Source organism: Artemia sp. Qi Xiang Cuo, chromosome 20 (genome assembly GCF_049724085.1).
Source record: "Artemia sp. Qi Xiang Cuo chromosome 20, ASM4972408v1, whole genome shotgun sequence".
In the NCBI taxonomy this organism is placed as follows: domain Eukaryota; kingdom Metazoa; phylum Arthropoda; class Branchiopoda; order Anostraca; family Artemiidae; genus Artemia; species Artemia sp. Qi Xiang Cuo.
The window spans coordinates 9,675,481-9,690,932 of NC_142813.1; the positions used below are offsets into that span (position 1 = coordinate 9,675,481).

The window sequence follows — 15,452 nt, forward strand, 5'->3', positions numbered from 1 at the left end:
GTTCATGTCATCCCAGAGGCATAGTTTCTGGACTTTTGAACTATGGTGAATCAAACAGCTATCTCAAAATTTAGGTCGAATGTATTTAAGAAAAAAAGAATGTGGGAGGGAGGCTAGCTGCCCTTGAATATTTCTGATTACTCAAAAATACACTCGATCTTTTAGGACCATTGGTTCGGTGAGATCACCCATGGGAAATAAACAACAACAAATAAACACACACCCGTGACCTTTCCTCTGGCAAAAATACAAAATTATTCATTTTTGTACACAGGAACTTGAAAACTCTACAGTAGGGTTCTATGGTATGCTCAATCTGATGGCCTGATTATAATTATTCCTAACTGAAAAAATTTGATGAAATTAGTGTCCTGTTAAGAAAATGACCCGTAGTAGGTGTTGAAGTTGAAGGGCTTGTTGATAACATCTGACCACCAACAGATCCTGACACCGACTCAAACAGTATTCAAGGTTTTCCTCTCCGACTATGCAAAACGGAAAGCAATCTGACATACGGTACACTTCTATATATTTTTTTTTATCAACAGATATGACTGTTGTGCGACTTGAGTATCTGTTCCTACTGGTTCTGCTGTCGGTACAGGTTCTGGTACTGGTACATTCTACTGGTACTGGTTTTAGTATGTGAAAAAAAATTACTGCAAAAATGAAGGGAGGCTCATCACTGCAAGTTTGCAGCTTCTTCAGGGGGTACGCTATAACAAACAATCTTAAAAATAGCGCTCACTACGTGACGGCAAATGAACAATACTAAGCATTAATAGTGCTGAATGGCCTTTATTTTTGTGACCATTTATTTTGAAAGATCACAGCCCATAAATACGGAGAACAACGTAAGTCAAATGATAGATTTTAGTAAGGGTGACCAATGTGTGTATGTATCTTTCCAATGAATGGACCGTAAATACACAATCTTATGCTGACTATTTAATGACAATGACAAGTGCTAACTATGGATTGTTGTGACCAGTCACTCGTGTTATTAAACAGTGTGACCATTTATAATATGGTATATTACAGAAAAATATTGCGCTACACAACAATGCAAAATAACAACAAAGATTTAAGTATGACTAACCATTACTTGTGTCATACACAGAGAGGGGTGCCATAACGCACTGTCTCAAAAAATAGTGCTGGTTATGTGTCGAAAATGAAAAGCACTTACTAAGAATAGGATGAGTCAGTTTTTGCTGGTGTCATGAGTATAACTTGAGCTTTCGGGAAATACAGTTAGAAAATATTCAGCAAGCAAATATTCATCTATGTTTTAATAAATAATATTAAAAAGCATTTAATTTGACAGACAAATTTAAAGATCGTTTATTTTGTGATATATGAGACAAAACAGGAGAAGCCCGACAACATTATTCTTCTTAGCTGTCTCTTTCCTTCCTTTTTTATTTTTCTTTTTTCATATTAGCTGATAACTGGTTGACAGATTAACTAACTTCCACAAAAATAATAGTGATTGATTATATTTAACTGAAAGAAATAAAAACCAGACAGCATATTATATAAACTGTATCAGACACTTTTTTCTGTTTAAGCTGCCTAAATACAGGGGTGGATACAGGATTTTTTTAGGGGGGGGTGCAAAATAGGTTGATCTGATAAAAAATATTTTAGGTGGGCGCAAAATAGGTTGATCCGATAAACTTGCGTTAGGAGCAAGTTTAATTAACGTAGACTTGAGTTAATTAAGTAAATTACACTACTTTAGACTACACTAGGAGGGGGCGTGCTCCCCCTCACCCCCTAGATCCGACACTGCCTAAATATGTCGAATATGATGTTTCTTAGACTGCTTTGCGATGAAGTTTTTGACGTCTCTTCACTTTTCAAAGATAGCGAGATTATATTGAAGCTTTACATTGTATTCTTGTTCGGGTTGAGAAAATTATTATGCAAAACAGGGTGTTATGTTTACATGCTGAAATGCTACTTATTTATATTTTAGTGTTCCTGGGTAACTTTTTTTTACTTAAATTACGTCAATCCGTATGAATCACCTAGGAGCAACTCCCTTTTTTAGGATACAACCAAATGTTCGTTGAGACAATCTGTTATATTGATGCTATTAAACCTAAAGCCATCTATCATTTTCACATATTCAGGGTAATGGTCAGAAATATTTTCCTAGGTTTATTTCAAAGAGATTATCAGAAGGGTAAAAGGATCAGGATGACCAAAATGCCATTGAAGAGGCCGTATCCTACTGTTCCTCCTTTTGAGAAGAGCTTAGGAAAATGTTTTGGGCAATTATCTTAAAAGCATGAATAGTCCAGGACTTTTAGCTCAAAAAAGTGTCGAACCCGTACAAAATTGCAATATAAACGAAAATGGTACCAAAATGATCAGAAAAAAATTCAGTACATTATAATAAAAGTCCCCACAACTCCGAGTGGGGCGAGTACCCGAAAAACAGGGGAAAAGGGGGAAATGCGGGGGAAAATGGAAAAATGCCGAACATGCCCAGAAAATAGTTTAAAGTGAGTTTTCTGAGGTTTTCACATACGCTGAGTACGAAATTAACATCTAAAATTCAGTATAGAAAAAGAGTACTACGGAAAACGGGGGAACAGGGGAAAGAGGGGAGAGAAGAGAAGAATACAGGGTAGGGGTAGAAAGCGGTTTGAAAGATATTTTCTGGGGTATTCCTATCTGGTGATTACGAAATTGAGAACTAAAATGATATAAAAAAATTGATTAACATAAAACGGGGAAATGGGGGGGAGGGAGGGCAAAAAGGGAAATATACAGGGTAGGTGTAGAAAGCATGTGGAAATGTTTACAAATGTTAATACAGGAGATCTATAGAGGTTTTGTTACCCCACAGGTTCGGAAAAGGCAAAAAAAACTCGAGAAAGAAATACGGAAAGATACTGAAATTACTTTATTCCGTATTCCTCGCCGTTATCAACAAGCGCGTGGGTTCGCCAACATAATCCTGTTCTAAATCGACATTCAGTAAGAGAAGCAAGGTAGACTAGTCACCGCGGAGTTCCAGTGCCGACGACAAAACCTATCCTGACGGAATAATATCTAGCGGATCCAATAGTCCCCAGTCTGCGTGGATGCTTACACATGTGACATGGTAGTAGGATAAATCAAGGTACGACAAGATTTTTTTGTTAAGTCAAGCATAATTTTGCGCCAGTACTCGCTTCAGTGAATGATCTAATGCAGAAACTGACGGGCCTAGAGTACAGTTCTAGTGAACAGCACGTCACTGCAACCAAAGCACGAATAAAGAGAGATACTAAGGATCTACTGACGTTTCTTGAATTCTTTCTAGAGAAATGTCCTTTCACTAGTTCCACAGAGCTTAGAAGTATAGGTTCCGGGCTGATTCCCCAAAAAGGCGGCAATGCAGAGGATGCTAAAGCTGTAGGTGAGCTGATCCTCCAGCGCATGGATGGTCAATCCGTCGAAAGTTTTTCATTCAGGAAGAAAGACAAAGTCGTTACACTGGCATCCGATGGGAACATAAGGATAGATGGCGATATTTTGCATATCGACCCTGCACTGCTTTTTCAACGTCTTTCGACTGCTACCCATACATCTGAAAATGACATGGCAGAAACTCTACGTTACGAACTGTGCAGTTATCCGCCCGCTTTGTTTGAGAATTCTGGAATAATGCGTCAGCCAGACAAACCTGCACTAGTGAAAGCAATATGGAAAGAAGCAAAAATGGACTCGATTCACCACCTGCCAGTGTCAGATCATGTCACTGTCGTTGACGGAGGTTGGCTGCTTCAGCAAGTACCTTGGAAGATTGGTGATACTTATGATTCAATCTGTGACAGCTATGTTAGCTTCGTTACTCGACGCTGTACCTCCCCTACTGTTGTCTTCGATGGATACAGCGCTGGTCCAACCACGAAAGATGCTACGCACAACCGAAGGTTTAATGAAAGCTAGCATCAAGAGATCGATTTCAGTTCAGGGATGAAACTCCAGAAGAAAAGGAAGAGTTTTTGAGCAACTCTCAGAACAAACAGTGAATTATAAGCTACATCGGGGAAAAACTTAGAGCCAAAGGATTTGAAGTCGCCCATGCAAAGGACGATGCTGACTATCTAATCGTGAAGACTGCCGTAACGAAAGCAGAAAACTCGGAAACAATAGTTCTTGGCAACGACACTGACCTTCTGATTCTACTCTTGTATCACCTCCCACCTAATGCAAAAACACTTTACTTCGAATCGTCAACGAACGCAAAATAAGCGATAACAAGGTTCTGGTGCCTCAACGAAGTTAAAAAAAATGGGAGAAGTATCCAGGCTACTTCCTGTAGGGCACGCACTCTTGGGATGTGACACGACCTCACGAGTTTTCGGAATTGGAAAGCAAGCTGTGCTACCTCTTTTGAAGAAGAGCGAAGTGTTCAGAAAAAAATGCGAAGTGTTTCTGGATGAATCATCGTCTAAAGATGAAATTGTGAAAGCGGGTGAATATCTTCTCCTCAGCTTGTATAAAGCACGACCAAACGAAGATCTCACTAAGCTGCGACATCGAATTTTCTTGGAAAAAGTTTCTTCGTCAAATACTACGGCGTTTGTTAAGCCTGAAAGGCTTCCGCCAACCGAAGCTGCAGCTTCATTCTACTCCCAGCGAGTGCACCGCCAGGTATCCCGTTGGAAAGGGGAACCAGCTGACCTCAACCCGGATGACTGGGGTTGGGTCCTCGACCATAAATACTCACATGTGATGACCGATTTGTTGCCCGCACCTCAGACTCTTTTGAGTGTTGTGAGATGCAACTGTAAGACAGGCTACGAGAACTCGCGATGCAGCTGCAAGAAAAATGGATTAGCGTGTACGTTCGCGTGCGGAGAATGTCAGGGTATCGACTGTTTGAACAGGGACAACGAGATTGTCGAAGACGAGGAGCTCGACTAGTGACATCAATGCTGTGTTTTTCAAGTCAACTCTACTGCCTTAAAAAGTGCAGATTTTACCTATAGTTACTGAAGTAACTATAGTTTTTTAGTTTTTTATTCAACGACATTGCCTACGAAAGTACAAAGTTTACGTATAATATCTGAAGTTTAATGCTGTGATCACTGCCAAGCGGTTGTTTTCTTTATGTTTAGTAATTCAAATGGTTGTAAGAAATGTTTGTGATTCAAGAAAGTAAAAGTTTGATACTTAAGCGAGTTATTTTGTCCATTGGCCTACTTATTAGCCATTAGCAGCTGGCTCAGGAGTCAGGCTTCCCTTTCCCTTTTCCATTATTTCCTCCAGTTTTGTTCGGTTTTCATGGTTGTCGTTTTCTTTCCTTCATTTTAGGTGTCAGTTTCGTGATCAGCAGATAGGAATACCGCAGAAAACACAATTCAAACTGATTTCTACCCCTGACTTCAATTGTCCCTTTCTTCCCCTCTTTCCCCCTTTTCCCCCGTTATGGTGGGGTTCATGTTCTTTATTTCATTTTAGATGTCAGTTTTGGGATCAGCAGATAGAAAGACCCCAGAAAACATATTTCAAAGTGCTTTCTACCCCTACCTTGTATTTTTTAATTTTTTCCCCTCTTCCCCCTGTTCTCCCCGTTTTCCGTAGTACTTTAATTCTATACTGAATTTTAGATGTCAGTTTCGTGATCAGCGTATGGGAAAGCCCCAGAAAACTCACTTTGAACTACTTTCTGCTCATGTTCGGCATTTTTCCCAATTTCCCCCGCATTTCCCCCTTTTCCCCTGTTTTTCGGGTACTCGCCCCACTCGGATTTATGGGGACTTTTAGTAAGTTGTACAGAATTTTTTTTTGATCATTTTGGTACCATTTTCGTTTATATTGCAATTTTGTCCGGGTCAAACCCTACAAGTCCTGGACTAGAAGATTACGATGATGTATGGTTTGTGACAAATTTGCGACGTTACTGCTCAAAGCTTGTAATTGTAGTATAGTAAAGATTCTTTATTGCCCTACTTGGGTATTTGGGGTGTTCGTAAGGGTGAACCTTCCGACCTCTATTGTCACCCAGGGTTAGAGTAGCTAATAAGGGCTAGGATTGCGCAAGTAACAAGTAATATAAGCGCGAATAACAAGGTAGCTAATAAGGGCTAGGATAGGATAGCACTGAAACTAACAGAGGCGTTCCTACTGAGCTTGGAGAGAAGAAAGATATTAAAGATTGATTACTTTTAATTAACTATAAGCAAACAACGGTGCAGAGCTCAGGACATGGTGATCCGAAAGATTATAATACCTAGATAGTACATTAATAATTAAAACCACGGACCCTTGCATTAACTCAAAACAATCCAGTGGTGATCAAAGCTTAGAAAACCAAGGTTAAAGAGAAAGAGAGGAGAGAAAGACAGATAGGTCGGATCCGGCTTATCAGCAGAGCTGGTATAGGCTATATACTGTATGCCTTAACCAAATGACCAAGGATTTTAAAAGACCAAGGTTAAGAGAAAGGGAGGAGAGAAAGACAGATAGATCGGATCCAGCTTATCAGCAGAGCCGGTATAGGCTATATACTGTATGCCTTAACAGCGCATGCTGTTCAGTGTCGAATCCAGGGGGAGGTGGCGCCCCCCTAACGTAGTCTATAGTAGTGTAATTTACTTGATTAACGCAAGATTGCGTTACTTAAAATTACTCCTAACGCAAGTTTATTGGATCAACCTATTTTGACCCCCCCCCTAAAAAAATTCTGGATCTGCCCCTGAGATTGCTATTTCAAGCTATGAAGGGGTATTTCAAAATTCTCCAACTCAACTTCACATTCTGTAAATTTTTGGTTAATGTGGTTATTGAGAAATTCTTTATCTTAATCAAATTTTGTCTATCAGTTTACTTTATTAAAATCAATTTCCGACTCGAATGGTCAACCCACTACATTTCTACATCTGAAATGGTCTTCCCGTGGTCGTGTATAATCTCAGTAAGAACTGCCCCAGACTACTCAACGTGTCTCCAAGATCAGCTGTGATAATTCAAAGTTGGTTTGCTGCGCAACATACATTTTACTGGAGAAAAAGAAAATTGAACAATAAGTTCTTGCTTTTTGATTGTTAACAATAAACTTAAAAAAAGATTCTTTTATCGGAATTTTGATATAGAATAGAAACAATTTTATGTACTAACTTTAATTACTGCTACGTTTAAGAAAAGAAGATTTGACTTATTTTACAAAAAAAAGAAACCTCTAGTTATCTTCACATTCAAATTATATTGGGGAAAGGGGATTAGGTTAATCAACTACGCATATCTCGTTTCATTGGGTGGGTTAAGACTTTTATTTTTGATGAAAAGTACTTCATAGCGTCTTTTGCGAACACTTAGAAAATATGACGAGTTTCTTGAATTAAATGCAATTCCCCGGAAGAAAAAAGACCTAATACCTCATTGGCTTTCAAACATAAAGGGAATGCCATAGTCTAGGAAGGAATGTAAAACCCATGGAGGAGAAGGCTGTATATTGAGTATTGACTCAGAATTCAAAGTCATAACATCGTAAATTGGATATTTTATGAACAGTATTAAATCCGTGAGTTTCCGTTTCATAGCTTTGAAATTCCTGACCAATATTTCACAATTATTACAGTGACTTTCAAAATTACGAAATATTATAAATTCTCAAATTACATCTACGTCACTGTAACCACTATACTGATTATACAAGTTAAAGATAATCCTAAAGCAATAATTATCAAATTATTTTGACTGATTGGTTAACTATTTTCGTACATTTTACTAATAATCGAGCAGAAGAGGGGGGATAATCCGTAGTAAGTGTCGTAGTATCTGCCGGGAGTGTATCTCTCTTAGACTGCGGGGAATAGATAGCAGGAGCCTACGCTTCCCTCGCTTATTGGCGTTGAATTTTGATTTTGGTTGTATGACAAATTGGACTGACTTTTGATTGCAAATGGGAGACGCAACTAATCTGTAGTGGAATGCTGTCTTGAACCTTTTTACTCGCTTGATGAGTAAAGGAGTCAAGACGGAAAATTTTGCGAATAAAGCAACTGAGTTCTTTACACGAGGGGAGATTATGGAAGCAAAAAAAAATACTTTGGAAATTCTACGAGGCTGCAAGTTTCGACGAGAGGCTGCGCAAATGCAAGAAAAACTATGATAATGTTGTTGATATTGCGAAAGTGATCTGGAAATGCATTAAAGATAAGAAGGAACTCCAGAAGTTTGTAATCTTCGAACCGGAGGAATTGCCAAACTCTGGGGATGTAATTGCATCTACGATTACGGTGAAGCTAAGCGAAACGTGCAAAAAACTGGACGGTGTTGCTGAGAAGCTGAAATCAGGTCTCATTCCATGGCCTCAGCCATTTTATTCTACTGTTCCTAGCCAAGCGGAAAAACCTACGTACTCCGTTATTGTGAAAAATATGCCCGCCGAGTTGGACTGTCCACAAAAGCGGAAAGACTTCATTGTGAACATAGCTCCCGGTGAACAGTTTGCTGACTCTTCATTACTAAGGCGAAATAGTAAAGAATGGCGTCTAATAGTCCCTTCAAAACAAGTGGCCGAGAAGATCACAACTGGCCTTGAAAGAGCAGCACAATGCTGAAGCTCAACTTCGGACGCCCCAGTTCATTGGCATAGTAAAGCATATCCCCACCTCCACGTCTCCAGACGTCCTGGCCTCATTGTCTCAGGACTGTGTTAAAGTACTCCGATGTGGCAGCAGTAACGCTTACAAACTGTACTACTCGACCGAAGTAGCTCTCGAAAATACTATTTTTAACCCAATCAAAATCGGTCTTGAACTTTTTCGTATTGAGGAATTCCATTTTCTGCCGCGGCGCTGCTACAGGTGTCACGGTTTTAGGGAATTCACCTAGCCAATACTCGAAGCCTGAGGTGTGCAGCAGGTGCTGTAGCAAAGAGTATTCTAGTAGCACTGCTACACCATGCCAGAGGCCAGTCCCCTGCCTGATCTGCAATTCCGAAAAACATACATGTTATCACGTTTCGTGTCCAGAAAACCAGAAACTGTTAAAGCGTAGCTCTTCCTCTCGAAATGGCCAGTAAACTCTCAGTTTTCTCGTGGAATATAAACGGAAATTTTGCGAATAAAATCCCTGTGATTAGTCATGCTATTAAGACTTCCGAAGTTGTGTGTGTTCAGGAGCACTTTCTTACCTCTAATTGCTCGGCACTGCTCGATAATGATCCTGGTGTTAAGTGTTTTACTATATTTGCAAAGAGACTAAATTGGGCTCAAATCCCCAATGTCTTCCCAAGGCCAGAACATAATTTGCACTTTACAAAAAAAATTGGTTTTACTCTTATAACTTCAATAAATCAAATAATATTAACATTTTCATTACTAAATATCAGTATATGTATATTAAACTGACAATGCACATTCCTTTGTATTTTTTTCAGTAAAGTGCAATTTATGGTCGGGCCTGGGGAAGGCATATGGGGTTTAAGCCCTACTCATGTTGATTTCTTCCCGTTTTAAGTTTGACTCGGTCATTTATTGTAATTTCTATTCGTTTAGGGTTTCATTTATTTATCGATGCTGATTTGTGGTAGTTTAGCGCTTGATAGATTATTTGATTTTATTTTTACTCATTTTTGGTTTAATGGAGTTCTTTACTTTTCTTTAAAAAAATTATTTTGTGGAAAAAGTTTTTTTAAATTAATTTCTGTTCGTTTTATATTGACATAGTCTTTTCAGGGAAAAAGTAAATAATACTATAAATCTTATCGTTTTTTTTTAAGACTTTATAGTTTGACCTGCTATTTGTATGCTGGAGAAAATTTTCAGCAATTTTTAACAACATACACCCTTTTAAAAATCTGGACAAAAATAGTAGTATTTAATTTAGTTTCATACATCATCTAGTTGACCTGAAATGGAAAAATTGATACCATTTGCAAAAAAAATCTGTTTACTTTCTTTGATAACTTGGATACACTTACGCTATTCTGATTTGACCAAATCTTAAGAGCAGAAGTTTCTTTGATAGTTTGAGCATAAATACCCTCAGTCGTTCTTGGGATACTGCTTAGATGCCTTTTTGGGAATTAGCATTAAAACAGTGCATTTTGATTTAATATTAAGGCAACATTTTTTTTTTAAACATATTGAGAAAATGGGAGGGTGGGCGTGGGATTAGTTGTCCTCCAATCACTTTCGACTGTTAAAAAGGACACTAGAACTCTCAATTTCCAATCGAATGAGCCCCTTTTGAAGTTTTTACGACAACCCCTTCCATATGAAGTGCTCTGCTCTAAAGGAAAAAAAAATAATACATATTGTTCTTATATGCCCTCAGGGCATAACTTAAAATTCTTCCCCCGAGGATTGTGGGGGAGTGTCCTCCTCAAAAATCATATTTTCTATCGGGAAATCAACTACGCTGAACAAAATGGCTATCTCAAAATTTTTATTGGATGTGTTTGGGGGAATGATGGGCGTCGGGGGCTAGTTACCCTCCAATCACTTTGGACTATTAAAAAGGGCGCTAGTCCTTTGAATTTCTAATTGAATGACCTTTTTTTGAAGTTTCTACGACAACGACTTCTTTAAAAACCTTTTATGACCCCAGGGCATAACTGAAAACCCTTGCCCTGAGGGCTGTTGGGGGGTGTCCTCCTCAAAAACGTTTTTTCTATCTGGTAATCAACAAGGCTGAACAAAATGGCTGTCTCAAAATTTTGATTGGATGTGTTTGGGGAAATGATGGGCCTGGGGGGTCTTAGTTGCCCTTCAATCACTTCTGACTATTAAAAAGGGCACTAGCCCTTTGAATTTCAAGTCGAATGAGCCTTTTTTGAAGTTTCTACGACAACGCCTTTTATAAAAACCTTATATGGCCCCAGGGCATAACTAAAAATCTTTGCCCTGAGGGTTGTGGGGGAGTCTCCTCCTCAAAAACATATTTTCTATGTTTGGCTATCTCAAAATTGGCTATCTCAAAATTTTTATTGGATGGGTTTGGGGGAATGATAGGCGTCGGGGGCTAGTTGCCCTCCAATCACTTTCGACTATTAAAAAGGGCGCTAGTCCTTTGAATTTCTAATTGAATGACCTTTTTTTGAAGTTTCTATCACAACGAATTCTTTAAAAACCTTATATGATCCCAGGCCATAACTTAAAACCCTTGCCCTGAGGGTGGGTGGTGTCCTCCTCAAAAACATATTTTCTATCTGGTAATAAACTAGGCTGAACAAAATGGCTCTCTCAAAATTTTGATTGGATGTGTTTGGGGAAATGATGGGCCTGAGAGGGGGTCTTAGTTGCCCTTCAATCACTTTCCACTATTAAAAAGGGCACTAGCCCTTTGAATTTCAAGTCAAATGAGCCTTTTTTGAAGTTTCTACGACAACGCCTTCTATAAAAACCTTATATGCCCCCAGGCCATAACTAAAAACCTTTGCCCTGAGGGTTGTGGGGGAGTGTCCTCCTCAAAAACATATTGTCTATCTGGAAATCAACTACGCTGAACAAAATGGCTATCTCAAAATTTTGATTGGATGTGATTGGGGGAATGATGGGCTTGGGGGGGGGGCTTGTTGCCCCCAATCACTGTCGAATATGAAAAAGGGTACTAGCCCTTCGAATTTCCAATCGAATGAGCCTGTTTTGAAGTTTCTACGACAGCGGCTTCTATAAAAACCTTATATGCCCCCCGGGCATAACTTAAAACCCTTGTCCTGAGGGTTGTGGGGGAGTGTCCTCCTCAAAACATATTTTCTATATGGAAATCAACTACGCTGAACAAAATGACTATCTCAAAATTTTGATGGGATGTGTTCTGGGGAATGATGGGCGTGGGGGGAGGGGGGCTAGTTTCCCTCCAATCACTTTCGACTATTAAAAAGGGCACTAGAACTCTCAATATCCAATCGAATTAGCCCCTTTTGAAGTTTCTACGACGACCACTTCCATATTAAGTGCCTAGCTCTAAAGGAAAAATAGTACATTGTGCCAACATCGTTCTTATATGCCCTCAGGGCATAACTTAAAACCCTTGCCCCGAGGGTTGTGGGGGAGTGTCCTCCTCAAAAATATATTTTCTGTCTGGAAATCAATTACGCTAAACAAAATGGCTATCTCAAAATTTTGATTGGATGTGTTTGGGGAAACGATGGGCGTGGGGGGGGGGCTAATTGCCTCCAATAACTTTCGACTATTAAAAAGGGCACTAGCTCTTTGAATTTCCAATCGAATGGGCCTTTTTTGAAGTTTCTACGACAACACTTTCTATAAAAAACCTCATATGCCCCCAGGGCATAACTTACAACCCTTGCCCTGAGGGTTGTGGGGGAGTGTCCTCCTCAAAAACACATTTTTTATCTACAAATCGACTACGCTGAATAAAATGGCTATCTCAAAATTTTGATTGGATGTGTTTGGGGGAATGATGGGCGTGGGGGGGGGCTAGTTGCCCTCCAATCACTTTTGACTATTAAAAAGGGCACTAGCCACCCCGATTTCCAATCAAATTAGCCCTTTTCGAAGTTTCTACGACAACTCCTTCGATACGAAGTGCCTGTCGGATATCGCTCTCTTATAAGCAATAACATTCAAAACTTGACATGTATTTGCACTGTAATATCACCAAGGCAAGCTTTACAAGGTACAAAACTTAAATTGGCTATGTCACAAAAATATACCAATGTAATTAAAGCACAGTTTTTGAACCATATGTATAGAATATGTAGCCTATCTTTTCCTCTTTGGCCCTGCTTCCAATGAATTTCATCTTACCTTAAACGTATATTTGGAATACCAAATCAGAAAGAAATCAACATTCAAGTCATTAAGAAAACAGAAATTGGAAAATGTTGCAATCTAAACAGGTGGAATAATTTGAACTTGGAATAAATTGAATGTGGGATAAATTGAATAATTTGGAATAATTGGTTGGTTAATAATCTGAACGTATTATGGGAACAAAGCCAGAAACATGCAATAAAAATAATAATATAAATAATATACATATAGTTCAGAACGAGAAAAAAAATGAGTGTCCAACTGTTGTCAGTTATAGATTTATTTGTAGCTGTGACTGATCAAAACTTTTGTAAATAGGCGAGTGAATACTGTATTCCTGGATTTTTGATAGCCTTTTTTCTAATTTCACTTTTCTTATTGATATACTCGGCTAGAATTTCAATGGATTTGCTTTTAATTAGAATCAAATATGGATTAGTAATTTTGTCACTATTTATCGAGGCTAATATAAATGCAAGGAAACTCTACACACTTATTTTCAGTTAAGCAAAGGAATGAGATGAGGCTTCTCTACCAGACTCAGAAGATCACATACAAACTTGAAATGGTACTTGCCAAAATAGGTAATTCTGCTAATTTGATAAACATGCACGAATATAATAAGTAATAACATTGCCATTGACACAATTTATGTAATTATAGGTTCCCAAAGCCAAAGTAACTCTGAAACGGTTCAGTCAGAGCCCGTGGACATTTGAAAATGGCGAATGGCTGGAGAAGTGCTGGCTATTACTGGCACAAATCTACGTAAACTCAAATAAAGGCGAACAAGCTAAAGAATTTTGTCAAGTAAGTTCAGCCTCAAATTTTATCAAATTTGTTCTCAAATTTTAGTCAAAATCGTATTCAAACTGGTAAATTCAGGGAAGGTCCCTTTTTGAATAATAAAGAACAAAACATTTGTATAACAGTAATAATGTATAATAATTATAATGCAACTGTATTTATCAGTATAATTATAACAACGATATACAGTAATTATGAATAGTTATAACCACTGGTAGATCAATGAAAGGTGGCGAGGGGTGCACCCTCCCCCCAAGATTTTTATGGTACCGAAATTCCTTGTTTTTTTTCTGTTTTTTAAATCTCTTTTTAAAATAAAATTGTCAATTTGGTCAATTAATGGCGCCCTTGTCAGATTGCCCCCCCCAAGATGTTGCTTATTGATGCCCTTGTTACATTGGGCAGGGATGTATCCAGGTTTTTTTTTGGGAGAGGGGTTACAAAAGGATTCTTTTTCAGGTGGAGGGGGGGCCTTACAAAAACGAACTCTAAAAAACGCATCAAAAATTCATTTTTATTACGTTTTTACGACTCGGACAAAAACTGGGGAGAGGGGTCAAACCCCCTAGCCCCCTGGATACGGCCTTGATATTTGGCATCCCCCTGGATTTCGTTCTGGATCCGCCCCTGGTTACAACAGTATAACAATGTGAATAATTACAATATAATAGTTAAATAATAATAATTGTGGCTTAATTTTTTAAGGGTTTTAACCTTTCAGCTCTGCTGTAGGCTATGGATACTGTAGTCTAGTCATCCATTATTTGTCACATTGTCCCTTCCATATTAAAAGGGACAGTGATATGGGATTTTTAGTTCACATAGCTGTATATAAATTATAAAATTCACTAAGGAGGAATAGCTTTGAAAATACGTTTCAACATCCAAAAGTGAAAAGAGCATTTTCACCTCAGTTTTACACTTTCTATCGGTTGATATAAAAGTTCTAACAGCAAAAACTACTCTAACTACCGAAAATACATTTATAAATAAAAACGATATAACCCTAAAAGTAGTTGCCAGACCCTGAAAGAGAACAAATATTTTCACTTCGATTTTTATTCTGTACAACTCGGTCTAGTAGTTTCAAGGAAAATGCAGAATATCAAGTTATAACAAAATTGACCACGTTTTTCATACTTTTTTTTTGGGGGGGGGGAAGTATAAGCCAAAACATTGGTCAGGTATAAATATTGGTCTGAAGTTCCCTATGAAATAAAAAAAATTTACATTGATGCTCAATATTATCCTCTCTCTCAATATGAAAAAAAAACTCCTGACAGCCCTTCGTCTTGTGATTTCAACAATCCTATTGACTGTGCGGCCGGTTGGATTCAACAAAACCTGACAAACAGTCACAGCTAGGGTTATGTGTATCCGCACTCAATGTGCCCTCTGTGATGGAAGTACTAAATTCATGTTATCTAGGTAAATCAAAAGGTTTCGTCAGATGTCAATTAAGTATGATAAGGATTCACAGGTTGTTAAATTCCATGGTAAAAGACAAAGATTTGATGTGCCACTTTCATTTTGACATTTTTCGCATGTGTTGCTTATTTTGCTGTGAAACTTATATGCTCCCAGGGAATAACTTAAAACTCTTGGACTGAGGGCTCTGATGGGGTTATTATGCTAAAAGACCTAATTTCCAGAACTTTCGACTACGTTGAACAAAATGGATATCTCAAAATTTTGATTGGATGTGTTTGGGAAAATGGTGGGCATGATAGGGGGTTATTTGCCCTTCGATCACTTTCGACTATTAAAAGGGCACTAGCCCTTTCATTTTCAATTGAATGAGCCCTTTTTGATGTTTTTACAACTTCGCTTTCTATAAAAAACTTAATTGCTCCCAGGGCATTACTTACAACCCTTGCCCTGAGGGTTGTGGGGGGATGGGTTGTCATCCTT

At 38.4% G+C, this 15,452-nt stretch overlaps 1 protein-coding gene across 1 annotated transcript in view; it reads left to right on the plus strand.

The window, feature by feature from the left end:
- The window catches only part of LOC148939853 (tetratricopeptide repeat protein 21A-like), a 274,902-nt gene that overhangs the window by 241,173 nt on the left and 18,277 nt on the right, over positions 1-15,452 (plus strand). The window contains exon 19 of the mRNA XM_089105983.1: positions 13,398-13,544. Coding sequence (XP_088962109.1) covers positions 13,398-13,544 — 147 coding nt within the window. The remainder of the gene's footprint in view (positions 1-13,397; positions 13,545-15,452) is intronic.